Here is a 21,339-nt window from a genome sequence, read left to right on the forward strand (position 1 = left end):
TCCACCCAGCAGCCCCCAGCTACAAATGTCAGATAAAAGTAATCTTTGGACTAATACGCACAGTGCGTATTCAGAGTCACGGAGGAGAAAGGAAAGCCCTAACTTTGTTTCTGCGTTATTTCACCAGAGCCAGGGAAGAACCTTCAGCAAAGCAGCTGCCGGAGCTTGCTGGGAAAAAAAGCGTAATCCCAGCAAGGCAGGAACAGATAATATCATATTGACCTGTCTTCGGGGTCTGGCATTCACATTTTCATAAAGCGTTTCGGAAGATAAATCACTATACTAATAATATTTGTATTGATTATCTAAACTGGAGCAGCAATCGACTCCATTGTCTCACTTCCTCTTAAATTGCTCACAGATGGGATCCTATTTCCTATTCTGCATTTCTAATGGGAACGCTTAAATCACAGCACAGAATTATACACACACACAAACTGTTAACAAAAACCCTGTTATGACTTGCACGAAAATAAAGATTTTATTTATTTTTTTCCCACTTTGTAGCTCGCTTTCCACTCCACACAGAAATTAAAAATGACAAATTATCAGCAGACCTCGAAATGACTTTTCCTAAGTAATTTCTGGGTCCCTAATATTTACCGACAGACAGGCCTGTGTTTTCCAAACCCTGATCGGCGATTACGGAGACCTGGAGTTTGGACACAGACCTGACGGTGAGTTATTTTTGATCCCCATGAAAGTCAAGGATCATTAAACTATCTCAAGGTCCAGAAGTAGGGAAATCAAAAATCACTGTAGTGTCAGAGGAAAAATAAACAGCGGTTTCTGCTGGTTTTGTCCCAAAGCTCTCAAGTACATCACTTACTACAGGCACAAAACAGGGACCGCTGCAGAAAGAGCGGAACTTCAGGTGTGAAGCTGGCCACGGCGGGAGGCCGGGGTAGCAGCTATCAAAACCAAAAGTAAAGAAAACCAAAAGTAAAGGAAATTGGCAACAAATACGTCATTTGAAATAGGTTTGTCACGACTCAGAAAGCAAAAGGCTTAGATTTTCCTTCCCGAACTTCTCATCCCGCCTAAGCAGAGCTTTCCCCTACCCTGGCGCTGGCACAGAAAACGGCAGAAGAAAAAAAAAAATAAATAAAATAAAACGTCTTAAATGTACAGATGGTCCGTCGAAGATGCTTACAGCGCATTTCAAACGGCTGCTGAACCTGTCAGGGCTGCCCGGAAGGTGAGGGGAGCTCCTCGCTGCCCACCGCGGCCTGGCACCTCCAGCCCCATCATCTCCAGCCCCATCTCCAGCCCCATCATCTCCAGCCCCAGCCCCGTCACCCCCAGCACCCCCAGCCCCATCCCCTCCAGCCCCAGCACCATCCCCTCCAGCCCCAGCACCCCCAGCCCCATCCCCTCCAGCCCCATCTCCAGCCCCAGCACCATCATTCTCCAGCCCCAGCCCCATCACCTCCAGCACCTCCAACTCCAGCACCATCACCTCCAGCACCTCCAGCCCCATCCCCTCCAGCCCCATCCCCTCCAGCCCCATCTCCAGCTCCAGCCCCATCACCTCCAGCTCCAGCCCCATCACCTCCAGCCCCAGCGCCATCTCCAGCCCCATCATCTCCAGCCCCAGCCACCCCACACCTAGGTCAACAAAGCAGCCCTTCAGTCCATCCCACGCCTGCTTTCAAACAAAAACCTCGCCACTGCCCCACTGCAGACGAAAAGGGGAGATATTTTAAGGCAAAAAAAAAAAAATTAATAACAATAAAGCAACGAGGAGATGTTGGGCAAGGAGGGGAAAAAACCCAGAGCCACAACACAGCAGCTGGACGGCAAAGGCTTCTCCGGCTCGGGCGGGTCCCCAGGACCCATATGACTGTACAGCTGCCATGGTGAGTGATCGTCCCTTGCGCCGAGGTCAGCTCTGCCCCCGGGCGAGGTAAGTGAAAATAAATGGTGGAGAAGATAAAAGGTCTTTTTTTTTTAAAAAAAAAAAAATTATTTGTCTTGTTGTCATGTCAAAACTGTAATGGGAAGAGACTGGAGGCAGCGATACGTCGTTTAAATAGGAAACAGCCATCCTGATGGTTCAGCGGAATAAATGACAAAGCAAATCACAGTTCACGCGGGGCTGAGCTGCGCCGGGACCCACGGGCCCTTCGCACATACCTGGTTCCTGGGAAGAAAAGCACGTTTCTGAATGTCCAGACAGTGGAAATACGGCTATATTTAACTATCCCAAATGGCTCCTCGGGCTCCGTCTCCCACCTCTCTTCGCAGGTTAATTCTGCGCCGTCCAGCCACAATGAGTTCAGTTATTTTTAATTCCTGATCTTCCCAGGAGGGGGATCAAAATTGATTTTAACTCTTCTAGGAGGTGAAAGAGTTAATCAGGTTTCCCAAGGCAGCTTGCTGTTAAGGTGCCAGAAATACAGAGGGGAAAGAATGACTTGCTAAAGATGGGACAATGGCACTGGTATTTTGCATTTGTTTCCAGGCTTTGAGATAGAACAAATGGGAGTCATTAGTGAAATGAGTTTAGGGAGTTCTAAATTAGCTGTCAGGCTGCCAAACCCGAAGAAGTGCTATGTCAGCTCATTAATTCCGGAGAGCACAGGATCACCCAAACCTAGGAAGGAATCCTGCAAAATGTAGAGTCAATTAAAGGAGGCTATTTTGCTATAATAATATTTTCCACACGTATTACACCTCCTCATGGAACAGAGCCCACTTCGACCACAAATGAAAATCTCTGGCGGGCTGGAGTGTGGCTGATGTCTAGACAGCTGTAATGTGCTCTCCATGGGCTTGTCCACTGGCATCTCTGGGAAGCTCCGGCTGGAACAGGAGGTGGGGACTGCAAGCTGCGGGGCGCATCGCCCCGGCTGGGGTGGCCCCAGCAAGGAGACGCCCGTCTCCCCGAGCTCCTTGCTTTCCCCGTACCACCCGGCAAAGCGCATCCGTACGGGGACGTGATGTTCTGTACCGGGAACGCCCGTGAGAGGCGGAGGTAATGCCCGGCGTCGTGCGGGCACGCCACCTCTTGAACTTGCTTCCCTTCTTGGTCTGCCTGACCTCGGATTTGTAGACACCCCGCTAGTTAACCTCCCCAAAGCTCCTCTCGCAAGGGGCGTCTCACGAGTCCTGAGCTAAACCCCACTGAGCTCAGGGGGAGTCCTGGAGGGTCCATCCCCCTGGGGGGCTGAACACGCGGGCAGCGATGGGGTGGCGAGGAGGAGAGATGTCATACCTTATAGCAGCTTTCCAGTGTCTGAAGGGGGCCTACAAGAAAGCTGGAGAGGGACTTTATGCAAGGTAGTAGTAACAGGACGAGGGGGGACGGTTTTAAACTGGAAGAGGGGAGATTTAGCTGAGATCTGGGGAAGAAATTCTTGGCTGTGAGGGCGGTGAGCCCCTGGCCCAGGTTGCCCAGAGAAGCCGTGGCTGCCCCATCCCTGGAGGGGTTCAAGGCCAGGTTGGACGGGGCTTGGAGCAACCTGGGCTGGTGGGAGGTGTCCCTGCCCAGGGCAGGGGGTGGCACTGGATGGGCTTTAAGGTCCCTTCCAACCCAAACCATCCTACGAATCTATACCTGTGCGCTGCCCCTTGCACGGGGTGTCCTCAAACAAAGCCTTCCATGCTGTAGACTGGAAGGTTTATAAACAAGGAGGTTTATAAAAAAGATGGTTTATAACCTTCTGGGGGAGCCAAGAGTGGTTTGTTTTTTTTTAAAACTGTGACAGACTAGTCAATGGACGAAATACCACCGGATAGCAACCTGCCTAATGACCTACCCGCACACGGCACATCCCAGCCGTCAGGACACCCAAGCGCTCGCCGCAAATAAAAGTGACCTCCCCAGAGAGGGCAAGCCCAAAGACCTCTCACACACACACCCCCCCTCGCCTCTCCGCCGATGGCTATCGCTTCTCACCGCCCCGCCGGACAGCAGTAGCCGGGGACAAATTAAAACAAAAATCACATGGCTGTGAAATACAAATGAGGCAAAAAAATGCCTTCACCCAACCAAGAGAGCTCTGTCTCCCCAACTGCGCCGGATACAAAGATCGTGAACAAACAGGATAGAATGTCTTCTGCCTTTTGTGAAATGAAAATAAATGAAAGGATCTAAGGTTTCAGGTCACTGATCCCTCTCTTCCCTATCTGTACCATTTATCGGAGGTAGAATATAAAGGTTCCAGGTCCTTTTCTTTTTTTTTTTTTTTTCTTGTCAGCACTTTAATGGTTGTTTTTTCTCCTTCCCCCTTTCATTTTCCGAATGAAAGGACCACTTAGGAACCTGTAAAGTAATAATAAGCTTATAACAGGAATATTGTTTTTCTGGGCCAGTGCAAACTCCTTCTGAATAGGTTGAAGCGATTAAAGTAAAAACGCAATCTGTAAATAGATCAGTCTTTTAATTATAGTCTGTTAAGAGATAATATTTTGCTCACATAGATCGTCTGTTATCTAAAGATCTCAGAGCACTTTAGGAACATCAATTAAGCCTTAAAAAAAAAAAACAACCTTGGGAGATAGGTAAGTGTATTTAGATTAATTAGCGTTGCTGTGAGCAGCAGGCATTATTATTAGATTTAATTTAGTCCAATAATTGACTTATCTGTTAATGGATTCTAATTCATCTGAGAAGGGATCAAATCCATCTGATTAAAAGGATTACATCGACTCAATTAATTCTATTAACTGACTTAATTTGCCATTTAATAATTTGACACATGGGGCCAGATCTCGGCCCCCGAGAAGACGTAACCCAAAAAACGACACACCGGAATTGTTACGCCGGCAAACCCGTGCCAACGGCAGGAGCCGGCATTTGCCCCTCGCACAGGGCATTTGCAGACCTGGAGAAAACATTGAAAGGGGGCTTCCTCCGGCCGGGTTCTCCCAGCCCTGCCGCACCTTCTCTCCCTGACCCAGGGCTGGCTGGGTATCGCGCGGTACTCACGGGGCCGGGGAGCCGGGGCGGGGGGGCTGAATTCAGCAGTTCACCGCCTGAGCCCTGCCACCTCCCCTCTTTTCTGGGCGTTCTCTTCAGGCAAGAGGTGAGAAGTTTTACAGAAGTCAATAAAAGCTTGCAATAAAACCAACCTCCCTTCAAAGGCAGGGCGACCCTCCCACGCCAGCCATTTGGATGCTGCGTATGTGCAAAACCAAAAAAAAAACAAAAAAAAAAAAAAAGAGAAAGGAGGGGGGGAAGGCATCTCTTCACTTCTCTTCACTTGGACACCGCGCTTTACCCAGTTGCGAATGCATGGGAGGAGAGGGGAAAGAAGTGCTAAAACCTTTAGCCACAGCCTGGCTGCTCCACCGAGCTTCCCACATTCAGACGGAGCCTGCGCTGCCCCGGCCTGATGTCACCTTCTCTTCGTGGGGCTGAGTTCTTGGGAGAACTCAGGGAATTCTCACGGGCACCTTTTCCCACGTCTCTTGCCTTTTCTCAGCCATTGGCTCTTGCTGGTCCTCCCCCAGCCTTCCCCGGGCTGCGATCCTCGGGACACCGACCCACATCGCCTCCGCCACCCTCTTCCCTGTCAGCGGGGACGGGGTTAAGAGGGTGGAAAAGTGGTGGGAGACGGGCACCGTCAGCAGGGGGGAGGTAGCCAAGAAAGGAGCTGGGCGCTCCTGGGCGCTCAGCGCCGCCGGGCCAGCCCACAGGCAACCAGAGAGGGAAGAGGAGAGAAAGGGCAGGAGGAAAACCCGCCATCTGCTGCGCCAGAGGAGAGGCGTCCTCCCTCCTCCGGGGGCAGATCCCACCAGCAAGACGGAGACGGGGATCAAAAGTTTGCAACTGTTGAGATGCCCAAGACCTGGTTTAAGCTTCTCTCTGGTCTTGATCAAAGGTTACTCCGTCATAATGCCTCGGGGGGAGGGGTTCCCGGCACATAATGAATCCTGTGTCATTGCCTTTGTATCCAGTTTTGGCTGCAACACAGATGGTTCTCACTTCAGTAACTCCGACATCTCTCCCCCCTTCATTATCACAGCGAGGAGCTCTGCGTGGTCACATCCCGGACCTCCGCGTCCCACCTCACTGTCTCCCCGATTATCATGCTCGAAGCGTTCCCGTGCCAAGCACGACGATGAACAGATTTCCATAACCTTTCAGCAGGGCTAGGGACGGGAAGGCTTTTGCAGCTTGACGCGTCAAGGAGTTTTATTAGGAGATGCGGGGGAGGGAAGAGGCCGGGGGGGGGGTGGTCAGCAAATGGCCTCCAGGGCCAGAGCACTCCGGGTTGTTAGGATTTGTTAGCGGAGAGGATTTTGGTGGCGAGCGGCGAGGCAGGGAGCTCCCCGGATGGGAGACGCGGGGCTCTGCGATTGTGCAGCATCGCCACCGGTCACCAGCGCCGGGGATGCGTTGTTCAGGCGCCATTGCATATGCATGAAGGGGACAAGATGGGCTTTGACACATAAATTAGCACTTGTCAGCTGCTCACGGGCACACTTCCCTGCTGCACCCCACTGTAAATGCTGCCTTCTTTCATGGAGAGGAAAGCTACATCACCGTACCTGACAGTCACTGCGGGCAAGAGCGTTCCCCGGGAAGCCGGCAGCCAGCACGCAGCGACTAGTTTACATATCAAACCTTAAGAGGATGAATGGGATAAAATGACACAATAATTAGCAGCCGAGTGGCACTTTCCACTCTTGTTTTATCCGGAAATTTGGGAACGACAAAGGAGGAGGTCGACGAGACCTCAGGGCTGGGCTTTCTCTGAGACGTTGGGCTACGCAACAGCCGTGGGGGTTCATTTCGCACCAGCCAGGTGCTTTCTAGCCATCGCCCTGCTCCTCCGTCCTCTAGCTGCCCTCCACGCTCGGCACGGCGTGTACCTCATCCCGCCTCAAGGGACAACCGGTCCAGGATTTTGACCTGCCATCACTGTGGCCCACCTCCACCTCAGCCGTGCTGCCCGTGAAGCCAACCTTGCGTGAACCTGCACGCCGGCCAACACATACACACACCTCTCCAGCAACGCGTGGACGCACGGGGCCGGACATCCGTAGCAGAAAAAGGACCGGTTTTCTGAACAGCCCTAAAATCCTTCCAAGCATCCAACTTCAGCAAAAGTATCTCTGCTGCAACCATCTCGGAATGTGCCAGAATTACGGAGTTTTTTCGTCATTCAGCCTGCTAGCAGCATTTCTAGCACCTTGCTTGCAGGCAAATCACCGTGAGAATGATGCTGGCCTGGGGGAAGTTCAAATATGTGCATCCCAAGATACAACTTAAGCTCTGGACTACTCTCAAAGCTCCGAAGTCTGCTTCATTTCAGCTCAAATCAAATATCCCCCCCACACACACCTCGAAAGAGGAGGGTGCTTCATTGAAGCACTGGGTTCATCCAAACATGAGCCTGGAGTTCACGGGGGATGAACATCCCCCATCCACCAACCTGGGTATCATTGATGAATTCCAGTAGACACCCTGGGAGCTCATCCGTCGGGCAGAAAAAGATTCTCCTCTCCAAGCACCATCATACACTAACAAATCAGGGCATGGCAGTACTGCGGGAACCGCCTGCAGCTGGGAGTCAGACCGACAGCCTGCTCCAACACAACAAATCCCACGTTCTTAACCTGGAAAAGCGGGGTGGGGTTTTTTTCGCTTTTATCCTGTTTTTTATTGCCCTTCTTATTTTTCTCCCAAGAGGTTCCCAACATACAAGATTAAAGCCTTTGACCCAGAGTCTGGGGGATGCCAGTAAATATTCTTACCATATTTATCTCCATCTTCTCCTTTGGCACTGATCCTCCTGCCGAGCACTTGGATGTGTTTCCCGCTTGTCCTGCTGTAGAGCTGATAGAGCCGAAGCTGCTTCCTGCTCACGTCGTCCCTCGCCCGCGTCTGGTTCTCCACGTGTATCCGAAAATCTACATTCTCCTCGGCAGCGAACATCTGAGAGCGGGTGGGGAAGCGGGGAGAGAGAGAGAGAGAACAGAGCAGACGGTGAAACAAAGCAGGCACCTTGGCCAGAAAGACGGCACACCAACCCGCGCGGGCCGACGGGCGCGTGGCGCAAGAGGACTCGGATTTGGCTGCCCTTCGCTTGACAGCTGCGGCCGCGGTATCAGGCACTCAACGCGTAATTCTAGCCAGAGCTGGCTCCCGACAGCAAACCAAACCTGGGTTTTTTTACAATCAAAGCGTGGGGTTGGGTTTGGTTTGGTTTGTTTTTTTTTTGAGTAAGAACTTCTGCTCGGTCCTGCTTTGATTTAATCCTGGCCAGCCACCTTGGCCATACGTTAGGTGCTCCTTTGCATATGCATAGCCTCTACCAGATCACACGGACACGTGTCGGGGAAAGGGGGTGGACAACTCCACTTCAGAGAATTTGTGCTTCACCTTCAGCCACCTTCAGATTCCCCGGATTAACTGCAGGGAAGAAGTCAAAGGAAAAAGCTATTTATGCTGACATTAGCAGACCGGACTCTAGCTTCGCACAGGCATAAAATCTACTACAATAAAAGTGTTGTCTGTACATGGGCACTCTTCAGGCTAACTTTTTTGCCAGCCCTGCTTTTCAGTGAAGCCAGCTCATCGGTGACCACCTATGGAGGCATCTCTGTCCACCTCAACAGGGCCACGGCTTGGGGAGACGCTCACAAGGGCCAGCGAGAGCCAAACCAGCACGTCCAGCCGCAAGGCCGTTATCAGCAGGGGTCTGATTGCTTCAGCCACTGCATCTTTTTTTCAATGGATTAAATTAACCTACAGCCTTAACACTACAGCCTTAAAATAGCACCAGAAACTTCCTCCGACGCATCTGCCCTTCTCTGGAGGTCTCGTTTCCTATCCTGACCGTTCCCAAGAAACACCAAAACAGGATTCCTGCTTTTGCTTCCAGAGAGTCACCGTCCCGCCTTGCCCGAGGTCAGAGGACCAGACAACCCAGACGTTCTCAAGATGCCCTCCCAAAGGGGAGGCTGGGCAGCCCGCGCCCAAAAGCGCTTCACGCCCAAACAATACGAAAGCCCACAAATCACTCCACAATCCGTCCCCCCGAGAGCGTTTGCACCACGACATCCACGCTGCCCGCTCCAGACTCATGTGTTGGTGACAGACTCCCTTCAACAGGACCAACAAATCATTCAGAGACCGAAAGCAAAAGATTATCGAGTGGCGCGCACACACGAATAGGCAATATTCAATTTGAACAAGACAAAGACCGTTCAAAGTCTACTCGTTGCCGGTGAGCTCTAATGCTGTGTACCGCTTGCGTATAAGACAAAATGCACCGTAAAATAAGAATCTCATGGGAATTTAATGATGCCTAAGTTTGGGACCGGCAGAGGAACAATATTTACTCCTATCAAGGTAGGTACCTCTCCTCCTGACACGTTCCTGCTACGGCACGCGTGCCCTCCCCGCCTGCAAGCAACAGTGTTCTGATATATTGGGGCGGGGATGGAGCTGGCAATGCAAACGAAAAAGGGTCAATAAATCCTCGTTCAGGTCCATTCCAGGCTAAAACGCATAAGAGCAAGTGGCCACAACACGAAAAGCAGCCCCACCTCCGCCTCCTGCACGTGTCATCTCATACCAGCAAATATCTCGAAGCCGAATACTCCCCGAAAGTCAAAACCTCAGAAGAACTTTTTAGCGTTTCCAGTCAATCGAGTAGACCCACAGATCAGCAGCGGGAGGAGAACTTTGGGCAGGCAGTGCTGCTTAGCACCAAACCTTCACCGAGCAACCCAAACAAAAACATTATATTCAACGCAGCGGCAACAGCAACGAGGTTCACGGGGATGTTGCGGGATCGCCTTTGCTGCCCTTATTAAATGCTGGGATCATGCTATTTGGATCCCAAGTCCTAGGAGGGAAAGCGATTTAACTCTCTTACGTTACCGTCAGAAGTCAGGAGGAGCCTGAGCTAAACGCGTAGGCTGAGCAAAAGGGGATTCAGGGTCTAAAGCTGGGTCTAAACAGACATTCAAGGTGACAGCCAAGAATTTCACAATTAATCACAGCCATATTACCCACTCTCAGAAACCAGCGCAGCACAAAGCCACGACCCAAAGCTACGGACGGGAGAGAAGCGGCAGCCCTGGCACCTGCCAGGAGGGCACCGGGGGATGCTTTGGACATCAATAATATTAATTTATTTATTTTTTTCCTCCCTAAGTCTCTTCTTGCTTTCTTTTCAAATGCTGTTGTTGCAAAGGATGCTGAACTACCAAAACCAGGGATGCTCGAGTAACGTTGACAGTCTGCCTCCTGCCCACACAAGCAAGGCTATTTGCAGTTAAGATTCTGGCTCTGTCGGTTTAAGATTTAAAACAGATTTTAAATCAAGATGACGTCGTTACATTGCTTTCACCACATGTTAATGAATTTCACATTTTTCCAGGAAGAAAAAAAAAAAAAACAAAACAGGTGGGATCTGAATTGGGGGAAGGGCAGGTTGCTTTGCTTTCTTGGAAACTTCAAACAGAAAAGGCAAGCCGTCTTCCAGTGCGTGTTTTAATTCTCTCTTTTAATTGTCTCTGGAGCACTCGCACCGCAGAGGCCCCAGCCCGCCGCCGCGGTGCCCGGGTGGACGCTGGAGCAGCCATGGAGCCATCCTGCGCTGTGGTCACCTCCGAACGTGCCACGAAACCGCCTGCGCATGTTTGTCACAGTTCTCCTGCCCAAGATCGGCTAATTGAGTGTCTCCTCCCTTGGCAAGAAGAGCACAACTGCAGCCCAGAGGGATGACATCTCCTCCTCCGCCAGCCAAGGGCCTGGCTGGCATCATCTACAACGCCAACACCTTGTCCAAGCCCAGCGGGGACCAGCAGGGGACACCAACCCCTGAAATAAAGCCAGCCCAAGCCTGCATCACTCCATCGCCTCTCCAGCAACAGGCCCAGCTCTAAGCCAGGGAAAGAAATCCTGGAGGAGGAAGGTGCTGGAGGTTCTCCTTGCAGCTGACCTGTCCCCTGGCCAAGCAGCCGTGGTCCAGAGCTGCAGCGAAGCCACCAGGATTTAGCCGCCTGCTCAAAGGTAAGGACGCGCTTAACCACGCTGTTGAAACAGGATGCTCTGCTGGAGCGTGGCCAAGGTGAATTAGCCGTGCCAGCCCAGGCTGCATCTGGCCCGCAGCAGAGAGTATCGATACTCTAAAATAAAATTTCATGCGGTGTCGATTTCAGGAGATAAAACCTATTTGATCATCGCTGAAATCCATTCTCACAGTATCCCTGCCCTAAAGAGTTTACTCCCTCAAGCAGCTAACTTTACGGAGATAAGGAAGTCCATTTATATATACCATAAGAGAGACTCTCTTTCATAAATCTCAAAAAAATTAGTAACACATGCCTCCTTCGGTAACCGAGCGCCAACACTCGCTCCAGAAGGTCACCTAAAACCAAGCCCATCCACCCCCAAATACCTTGCCGTAACAATCACAACACACAAAAACGAATGCAGAAACGTCTTTAAGTCCCAGCCCCACTTGAAAACTTTAGGGCTTTCACGTCCGTTCACCAAAGCAAAAGGAAATCTTTTTTTTTTCTTTTTTTTTTTTTTTTAACTATTAATATGTTATTACATCACATAAAAACATCATACAGAAAATGACCGCTTTTTTTGGAGGGCCTTTCAATCGGATCATCCACGCTGGAGGTAGCAAAACCACCAGACTGTGGCTCCGGAGTTCAGGACAACGGGTTTTGGTGGGATTGGGGGTTGTATCGCGGTCTGTTCTGCAGATCTATCCAACTGCTACGGGCCGCCGTCTATGCGGGACAACTTCAGCATCTCGGGAGAGCAGGTTTCATACAACTCCGTCTCGTTCTTTGCCAACTGTTTATAGTCTCAGTCATTAAACCAGAGCACCGAAATTGGTTTCAGTTTTATTCTCCTTCTCTTTTTCTTTTCAAGCAGTTCCTCATCCACTTGTTATTTACTTATCACTACACCTTTCAGTGATAATACACAGCTACAAAGCCACCCTAAGAACAGAGTCGGCCATACAGCGCTTACGCAAGGGGAAAACCAGCATTCCTTTTAAAACCAACCGCCGACCCTCACCTCAAGCACCTGGTGCCTCAGAAAGGCCTCGCTCCTGAGAAGCAGCAGCTCTCCCTCCTCCCTGTTGTACTTGCCCAACGATTCAAGGTGGGCGCACTCAGTCCCATCTCCTTTCCAAACAGCCAAAGAAACCAGAAACGACATCAGTCTTCAGACAGCCCGCTCTAGGAGATTTTTCAAGTGCTTTTCTGCCGAATGATTCTCAAATAACGAGCAGGTTTCATTTTAAATGGCTTCACAACGATCCTTCAGCTTAAAGAATGACCCTCCTTTTTGTCGAATCCCAGGTGGAGGGCGAGGGAAAGACCATTTTGCTGATGCAGCCGGAGGTTTCGCCATCAAGTAATCCAAGATATGCTCAAGAAGGGCAAAAGCCTCCGACACCAGCACTGCGATGTTAGTCCTGCACCAGCTGGTGCCACATCTCTGCAGACATCGATGCCTTGTTGTGAACGGGAAGCGATCACAGTCCCGCCAAGGTCACCAAACCCCTCGCGGTGCCAAGCCGTGTTTACGGGATTTGGCTTTCCATCCATCCAACCAACCCCCGTGCATTTCGTGTTTTCCATTGTGAGCTTTCCAGGCAAAGGGGACGTCAATCTGTTATTGTGCGTGTCATAAAGCGTTACAGCTAACACAGCACGGCCAAGTTAGCTGGGAGCTGGGCTTCAGGATTCCCTGGTTTTTTGCTTTTTATCCTACGGAGCCTCCAAGCCTCATCAGAGAGCAAACCATATGTCATCCCCCAAACTGAGCGAGGAATACGAAATCCCTCTCGCTAAGGGCCGTACCGATTGCAAAAGATAAACAAATCAAGCTATTCAAAGTCCTTTCAAACCCCATCTGATAAGCAGGAAATACTTATTACCTTTCAGCCATCAAATCAACCTAATATTAATGATTTTCTCCGTGACCTTCGAAACACACGAAAGTTGAACTCGATAAGGTCAACAAGAGGATATCCAAGACAGATCTCTCCCAAGTCCGCAAAGGCAAGTAACAAACCACTTTGCTTCCCTGACTTTGGCAAAATTCCTCTATGCCAATTACAGCAGGATTTGCTAGCTCACCATGACAGCCATCCTCCATGAAACACAATGCACCCCTTATTTGCTGCTTTTTCCTCCTCTTAACTGCAAAGTCAAGCCAGCGCCGGGATATCGTTACCTTCAGGATACAGAGCCTAGCTCGAGGCCAGGCAGAAGTGGATGCGCACTGCTTTGACGCAGCCGCTTCTTTGGGCTCAGAAGCACATTTGGAAATCCATCTAACACCAAGCCGCTCCGTATTCAGGTGCGCAGCGGGAAGCCGGCACTTCAGAGCGAATCCCTACGCGTCCAACGGAGGAAGGCTATGGCGTGACACTGCTAGAACCGCACAAGTGTAACTAAGCCTTTCAAAATACCAGAACTTAGACCTTTGGTGTTTGTTTCCTCCTGTTATCCACGGAAAAATATTTTTTCCCTTGAAAAAGGAATATCCAGAAATCTAAGGTGCACTCTCAGTCTTGGGAGATGTCACCTGGGATGGTGACTGTGTACCCTCCAGGAGGCTCTGCGAGAAAAGGCAACACGGTGCCCCGTGGAAGTGGTTGCTCACACGGACGCAGGCATGAGACTCCCAAACTCCACAAAAGACTCCACCAGTGGCATTTACAAGTATTTTACTTGAAATGCTTTTTGATATTTTATTTTTTGTGGGTGAAAAAAAAAACAACATTTCATCGGACAAGCTTGAATGTCCTATTTAAAACCAAGATGCCAAAAGATCTCGCTCCACGAGAGCTGTACCACTCTATCGCCTGTTCGTATATCAAGTCATGAACCATCTTTTGTCTTTGCTTCCTTAGAAGGCTGTTTCAGAAACACTTCCCTAATATTCTCTACCTTAATTTTCTACCTCATATATTTACATCCATTTATTCTTTTACCAACAGCATCCTTCAGCCCGAATAATACTTTTCCCCCACTTCTCCTTGCGGTGCTTTCAGGCTACTCCCTTTCTCCGCTCCCTTCCCAACCTCTGTTTGACCATGCTGGGAAAGGAAGAGGGCTGAGGACCAGACCGCCTCCACCACCCCTCCTGCGCCTGCCCTCATCGCAGAGGAGCTCCCGCCCGCGCCAAGGACGGGTGCCGAGCTCTCCCTTGGCATGGGGCCATGCAGAAGACATTGGCCCATCACGGGGAGAAACGCCGAGCTCTCCCCTGCTCTTGCACAGATACGCTTGGAAACCCTCACTCCTTTGACTTGAGCACTTTCAAGTTGCTGCAGTACGTGAAATTCAATGACGTTGGCTCTTTGTTTAATGCACTCCAAGTGAAGTGCACGTCGGGATGGAGCCGGAAAGGAGAAGGAAACGGGGTGACGAGGGGGTCGAGCCTGCCTGTCCCTTTGGATTTCAGAAATGTTAAACAAGACCCAAAGAGAAGACGTTTCCAGGGCTTGGAAGAGGGGACATACGGCTCAGCAAGGTGACACATACTTGGATCCAAAAGCTGCTCTGCAAGCGGAGCCTCCTTTTCTCCCGAGAGCTGCCTGCCGCATTCAGAGAGGCCATACATTAAATCTCCCCGGGCAGCGTCAGGCCTTCGTTCTCTCCAAAACACGCAGCCCCTGAGAAACAGGGCTCTCCCTCAGCCAAACTCCCCAGCATCTTCCTGAGATCCCACCAGCTTTCCAAGCCATGCCCCACTGCTCTCCAGCTCCCCTAAAGCAACGCGTCCATCGGGCAGGAGACAACAGCGTTACTGAGCCTGGTATGGAACCAGGAGGAAGGTGGGAGGGAATGCCAAAAAAATGGAACCTGAGAGAGTTGGAGGAAACTAATGTTTTATGGGCCATCAGTCAGTATTTGGCGATTTTCTAGAGAAAGATGATGCCGCCTTCGAGAAACCCAAGCTTCTCTTTTTGATGACGGAGTGAGCCTTCGCCAGAACTGTGAAAACGCACCGTTTGTGAGACGGTGACATTTTAAACTTGTTCCACCTTGGGGAATGGTTGGGTCTGGGGAAGAGCAGGGTTTCAGTCTTGATTAATGACTGTTAAAACCCCAGCCGTATTCATGCGCAAGCCGAGGAAGGGAAGGCGCCTCCAGCCAGCGCTGCCCGCCCGTGCAAAGCCCAGCACGAGAGTGCTGCTGAGGGGCTGCAACACCCCCGTCCTCCACTTCTCCACCTGCGTCTGCACACTCTCACCGAGCCAGAACCAGGTCACGGGCTGCGGCCCCCAGTTCATCATAGAATGGTTTGGGTTGGAAGGGACCATAAAGATCAATCTAGTTCCAGCCCCCCTGCCCTGGGCAGGGACACCTCCCACCAGCCCAGGTTGCTCCAAGCCCCGTCCAACCTGGCCTTGAACCCCTCCAGGGATGGGGCAGCCACAGCTTCTCTGGGCAACCTGGGCCAGGGGCTCACCCCCCTCACAGCAAACAATTTCTGCCTCACATCTCATCTCAATCTCCCCTCTTCCAGTTTGAAGCCATGACCCCTCATCCTATCGCTACATGCCCTTGTAAAAAGCCCCTCTCCATCTTTCTTGTAGGCCCCCTTCAGATACCGGAAGGGGCTCTAAGGTCTCCCCGGAGCCTTCTCTTCTCCAGGCTGAACCCCCCCAGCTCTCTCAGCCTGTCCCCACAGCAGAGGGGCTCCAGCCCTCGGATCATTAATATAATCACCAGGAGGAACAGCAGCTCAGCAGCCTGCAAGGGGGAGCCCACCCCTCTGGCATCCGCCTCCCCAGGAGCCTGTGTCCTGCTGTGGGGCAGCAGCGCCCAAGGGGCCAAGACCGGGCCATCTCCCAGCACCAAAAGGCACCTTTTTCCCAGTGGGACCAGTTCCTGCTACCTGCGCTAGCCCAAGCAAACCAACCCCGCGCATCCCAGCTGCAGGGGTACCTGCAGGACACCATCTCTCGCCACGAGCTCTTGACAGTTTTGATTCTCCAGAAATACAATTCCCACCTTAATTCTTTCTCTTATTTTTCTCCAGTTGTGATTTATATTTTTTTTTTTTTTTTAATTCAGGGCTGGTATTATTTTACCGCAGCTATCAATCAGGCAACGAGTGAGCAGGGCTTTTTCTTTCTCCCTTTCTTTCTTTGTCTTTCTTTCTTCTTAATGCTTGTTATATCTCTGCTACATACTTCCTCTCCACACAGAAATATCCCTTCAAAGCTTGATATTATTGAGCAGCTTTCAACCATGCCCAGCAGAGCCATGTATTCTCCGCGTTTGTCCGGCCTTTGTTTCTAGGAATGAAATACCAATGGCTGAACAGTGTGACTTCATTTCACTCCTTCATTCCAATACTTGTTCTATTTCTATCCCACTGGGTCAAACTCACCTATTGTGAGACCTCACCGATTTCAATTACATCAGGGATTAATTTGTTCCATTGCGTTGAAGCTGTTAATACAATCCGCGCTGGCTCCAGATGAGAAAAGGCACGGTGGGGACCTCCCTCGCAGGCAGTGTGCTTAGCAGCGGTCTTGATCTTCATTTTTGTTCGGCGGTGGGGTGGGATGGTTTTTTTGTATTTTTTTTTTTCTTCCCTTTGTGCCCCTTTGCCCCTCTTTTCACAATCTTCCCCTTCCTTTCTAAATTGCCCTTATCAGAACTGGGTGGTCCTTCTGACTTCCACGGCGGCTGGCAAAACGTCGCCTTCCAAAGCCGCTGCCCAGGGCTTGCGAGGGAGGTCGGCGCTGGAAGGAAGGTCCGATCCGAAGCCACCAGACGCAGACGCGACTGCTCCAGCTTTGGCACCTCCTCTCCCCCGGGATGATCGCCAAGAGTCGCTGCAGGTCCCCGCAGGTCCCCGCGCGCCCAGCAGGATCTGCAGGTGCTCCGTTCTGCAGCTCCCACCGTTGGCCGAACCTCAGTCAACCGTGGTCTCGAGGGGAAAACCGGGATCCTCCACGGACGCGCCCAGATGCACATTTGCCAAGTAACTCAGGTTGTCCTTTCTGCGGTTCCCAAACTGAGACACGAGACCACGAGAGAGCTTCAAAACGTCCGGCCCTGTGGTCTCGTAGGACATCTGTGACACCAGCTTAAGGCGATCTCAGCAATCCTGACTCAAAGTCGTCGTTTATCCACGTGATGTTTGTCTCAGGAAATAGAGATACCGCTGCAGGGAGACTCAGGGCCCATGTGGGTGCAATGCAGTTTAGCTTTGCTCGAGTGCTACAACTCTGTCCCGCTGCTCTTCCATCGCAAAAAATCCCACCCCATCTTAGTGAAACTATGTTTTTTAGGAAATAGCGTGACGATTCCAGAATAATAAAAATGGGAGTTTCAAAAAGATAAGTTGGGGGGGGAAAAATAGAGCATATTAAAATAAAACCAAAGAAACAGCTCAACAAACCGATTCCTCCCTTGCCTACTGAAATACATTACATTTCCACGGTGGTTTCATGAGGTCGCCTCGGGCTTCTGCGGGGCATCCCTGCACAGCCCGGGCCGCGGGAAGTTGCCAGGGTCAATGCCGTAGCTGCCCAACTCGCCAGACAGAAAGCGGACAGGCTGGGTTCCAGGGCTCCAAATTTGTTCCCATGTTCCGCACCCAGTTTTCCAAAATGTACAACATTCCCATTTACTACTGCACTAATTTTTTTTTTTTTTTTTTTTTTACTGGAAGAAACATAGAAATAAGCTGAACTCGTGTCACCCAGCTGTTTATTTAGCTCTGCCACCCGCCGTAGGCCTTGGCAGAGCCATGGAGGGACAGGGTGAAGTCCCCGCGTCCCTTCCAGGCGCTTCCCCACCTGCCACCCGCTCCGGTCTCGCCGCCTTTGGTGCCAAGTGTTGCCTGAAGAGCACTGCCGTGTAACGACACGGCGTAGGACCATGGCAACCCAAATCTTGGTGCCAGCAGAAACCCTCGCGCCTGCCCAGGAACGAGACCTCATGGCACGCACGTTGCTCCGGACACGTCCCACCGTGCAGACACACAACCCATGGAGAGAAGCCAGGAACGGCTCTGGAGGACGCGCCACACTATAACAGCCTTCACAGCAGCCCTGATCTGCAAAAATAACTGCTGCCACAAGCCTACGCTTTCCAAAATATTCCTCTTTACTGTCAAAATCTCCTACCGTGGTTTCTCCCCAGATGGTTTTGCTCGGGAAGAGCGAAGCTCCCGTCGTTGCCACTTTGCCGCAGTTATTTCTGACACCATCAAGTTCAGTGAGGACAAAACAGACCCCAAAACAATTCCCCCCCTTCCTGCCGTGCTTCCTAAGGGGTGCACTCTCTGCTCGGGGGGACGTTTCAATATTCATTAATTCCCCACACCAGTGGCAAGGTCCTTCAGGCGTCGCACGGGCCACGCACGACCCAGGGTCCCTGCACCGTCTGTGCTGCTGCCACCGCTCCTCGCCGATAGCGCCAGGACATAAATATCTTTTAGAAGGCGATTCGTGCCCGTGTCCCTCCTCGCGGCACGGGTGTCACGGCAAAGAAAACCGCAGCAAGGCTTTGCAGAACAGCCCCAACCAACCTCGGTGAGATCATGGATCCACAAAGCCAGCAGTTGCATTCAGGGAGCGCGGCACGCTACAACTGCCTTCACTACCTTAACAACAACAACAACAACAAAAAAAGTTTATTTTCTTTATGGAGAAAATACTCCTGCTGAAATAAACTGCCCAGATACGCAGGAATTAAAACCATTCAGCCATTCAAGCCGTCACAAGCCGTTGCCCGTTAGTGTTTGTGAGCCGTGGAAACGGGCCTTCAGGAAACAAAAGCCTCGAGAGGAAACCATCGAGTCTCTCCAGCCCAAATCACGCCGAGAGCAAACCCGGTCCCGAGGAGGCGGCAGGGCAGCAAACCCGCACAGCGAGCCACCGAGGAGGTCCCTTGTGACGCAGACCCAGCAGCAGCCGACCTGCTCCCCAACAACTTAAAACCCTTTGCCCAAAGCACAGGAGCCCCCCTCACAAGGACGAGGGGGCTGTCCCTCCCCTGTCCCCGCTCGTTCCCCGGCGTGCTGCCGGCCCACCACACGGTTCGTCCCCATCGCCCTCCGCTCCTCGCCCCGCGTCACACCCGGCTGGAGGAGCCCAGCTCGGCCACGCCGGTTGGGTTCAGCGGAGACCAGGGCAGTCCTGCCAGCGGGGCGCTCCTGGGACAAAAGCTGCAGGCACCCCACTAAAAATACTTACCAGCAATTTGGTTTTTTTCCTCTCCCAACGAGACCTGAGCCCAATTATTGAAAAACCTGCCAGGTTCAAAGCACTCCCGACCTTTTCTCTCCTTCCCTCCGTCATCGACATCTTCCTCCCAGGGCAGATGCTCCAGCCGCAAGCCCGTTTGGCCCCGGCAGCAGGGCAGAGTGGAAACCCTAAGCCCACCCCCCCCGACACCAGTCAGGGGATTTCCAAACCCTGGAAAAAGGCAGTCTCGTTCACCCCTAGGACTCACACCACCAGTTTAAAGCGCAGGCCCATCAGGTCCAAGGTGACATCTCCGGCTCTTCTGCTTGATGCCAGCCCAGCTGGGACCTCCACGAAAACAGGAGCAAAAGCGCAAGACATGGGAAACGCAAGCGATCCTTGGGAAAACACCGCTGTCAGAAGGAGACAGAAGATCACCAGAGACCAATCTCCCCATAAAAGCAATAAACATTTGCAGTGGCAGCACCGCAGCAGCGATCCAATGTTTACCCTGGTAGCTCCTTTCATCCCGGTCCCCTGACATCGTCCAAGGAACACAGAGATCCCTGCTCCCACTGCAGAAAAGCAACTCCCTCTAGGGTAAAACATGGCAACTGCCGAGCAGCGCGCACGAGTTCAGGGCAGGATTTCCAAAACGCCTTTTCCCATTGCATTCGCAAAGAAAATAGAGATGTGGCTAACAACCACCTCCCCGGACAGTAGCTCCCAAACACTGGTCTCATGTGAAATCACAGCGGCTTCTCCAAAAGGACGGAGCTGATTCAGCAGGGACGCCTGGAGACCCGATCGAATTATCCCGTGCCACTTCTTTTCCTCTCTGGAAACCTTTTACTAAGTTCCAACTGGTCCTGCTCCTGCTTATTCTGGCAAGACAACACCTAGTGACCCTACGCGGGAAGGGTGCCAAGGGGAAGGGGACCTCCTCAGGTGTCACTGCTCGCTCATCCCATCACTGGGCAGCCTCTACGCAGGGCTGGGATATAAGAAAAATGGTTCGGGATATAAGAAAAATGGCTCGCGGTGTAAGAAAATGGTTGTGACCAAGGACAGGGAGGTTAATCCACCTAACAATAAGTGGAGGCCAATCGGGGGATTTACTGAAATTGCGGGAGTCGTTCCGCTGGGAATGTTTGTGCTGCTGATACCTCACTTCTGCCTCGCGTTCTTTCCCGCTATCCTGCCTCCGTTTTTTTCATGCCTGCTTTCAGGACTGGCTGACGTTAGCTGTGTGAGGCCCAGAATCCCTCCCGTAGCTTGCACCCTCCCCTCCTACATTTAAACTTTGTCTTCTCCATCATTCACCTGAGCATCTTCTTTGCTCCCACCCTCTCCAACGGCACCGCTCCGAAGGGAGACGTTTGCAGGTTCACCGCAAGTGTTATGGAAACTACGGAGACCACCGAAACGTCGCCGGGAACTGGCAAATACGCAGCAGCCTCAACGGTTACGTGTCTCGTGAATACCAGCCTGCTAACATTAGTTATGGAGGGGGGAAAGTCCTGTCTCTCTGGGCTCATCTCCCTTTCAGAGCCTAATTACGACACTTGATGGGGATGCCCAGCATGGGGGGAGCCTCTCCAGGCTCTTCATCCTGGCTCTGCCGTAAAGGCCGTGACAGCAGGGCTGGTGTCGCTGGACGTGGCTGACGCATGGCAGCATGACGAGGGGTCGCTGCGGACCTGCCGCCGGAGCTTCTCGTGGTCAAAACAGGGAAAGGAGTTGTACGTGAAGAAGACCTCTACAAACTTCAAGCTACGCTTCACAGAGACGGTGACTCCTCCTCAGGTCTGAAAACCCCAAAAAATACCAACCACCACTGGGCACTTCCTTTTCTCCTCCCGCTTCCCACTCGTCAGTGATGCTGGGAATATGTAACGACGTATTCTCTGTCCTTGAACTTCACCCACCATATCCAAATGGTCTATCAGACGAGCCCTGGCTTAGGATACTGTTGGAAGAGCCAGGGACACAACCCTTCCTTTTTACCAAGCAAAGAACACAGCTGTATCAAAACCCAAAACTCACAGAAAGGGGACAGAGGGGACGCAAGATTCACCCGCCCTGTTCACGCAGGGGTCCAGAGATGCTCGGTGCTGCCACAAGGAAGGCTTAGGTTTGGAAATGACGTTGGAGGGAACCAGGACAACAACAGCACGGC

The 21,339-nt window shown here is 51.7% G+C and overlaps 1 protein-coding gene across 1 annotated transcript in view; it reads right to left on the reverse strand.

Moving 5' to 3' along the window:
* FGF18 (fibroblast growth factor 18) overlaps nt 1-21,339 on the reverse strand; it is a 76,031-nt gene that overhangs the window by 38,474 nt on the left and 16,218 nt on the right. Inside the window, exon 3 of the mRNA XM_063349115.1 lies at nt 7,708-7,888. Within this exon, the coding sequence (XP_063205185.1) occupies nt 7,708-7,888 (181 nt within the window). The remainder of the gene's footprint in view (nt 1-7,707; nt 7,889-21,339) is intronic.

Source organism: Chroicocephalus ridibundus, chromosome 11 (assembly GCF_963924245.1).
Source record: "Chroicocephalus ridibundus chromosome 11, bChrRid1.1, whole genome shotgun sequence".
Taxonomy (NCBI): domain Eukaryota; kingdom Metazoa; phylum Chordata; class Aves; order Charadriiformes; family Laridae; genus Chroicocephalus; species Chroicocephalus ridibundus.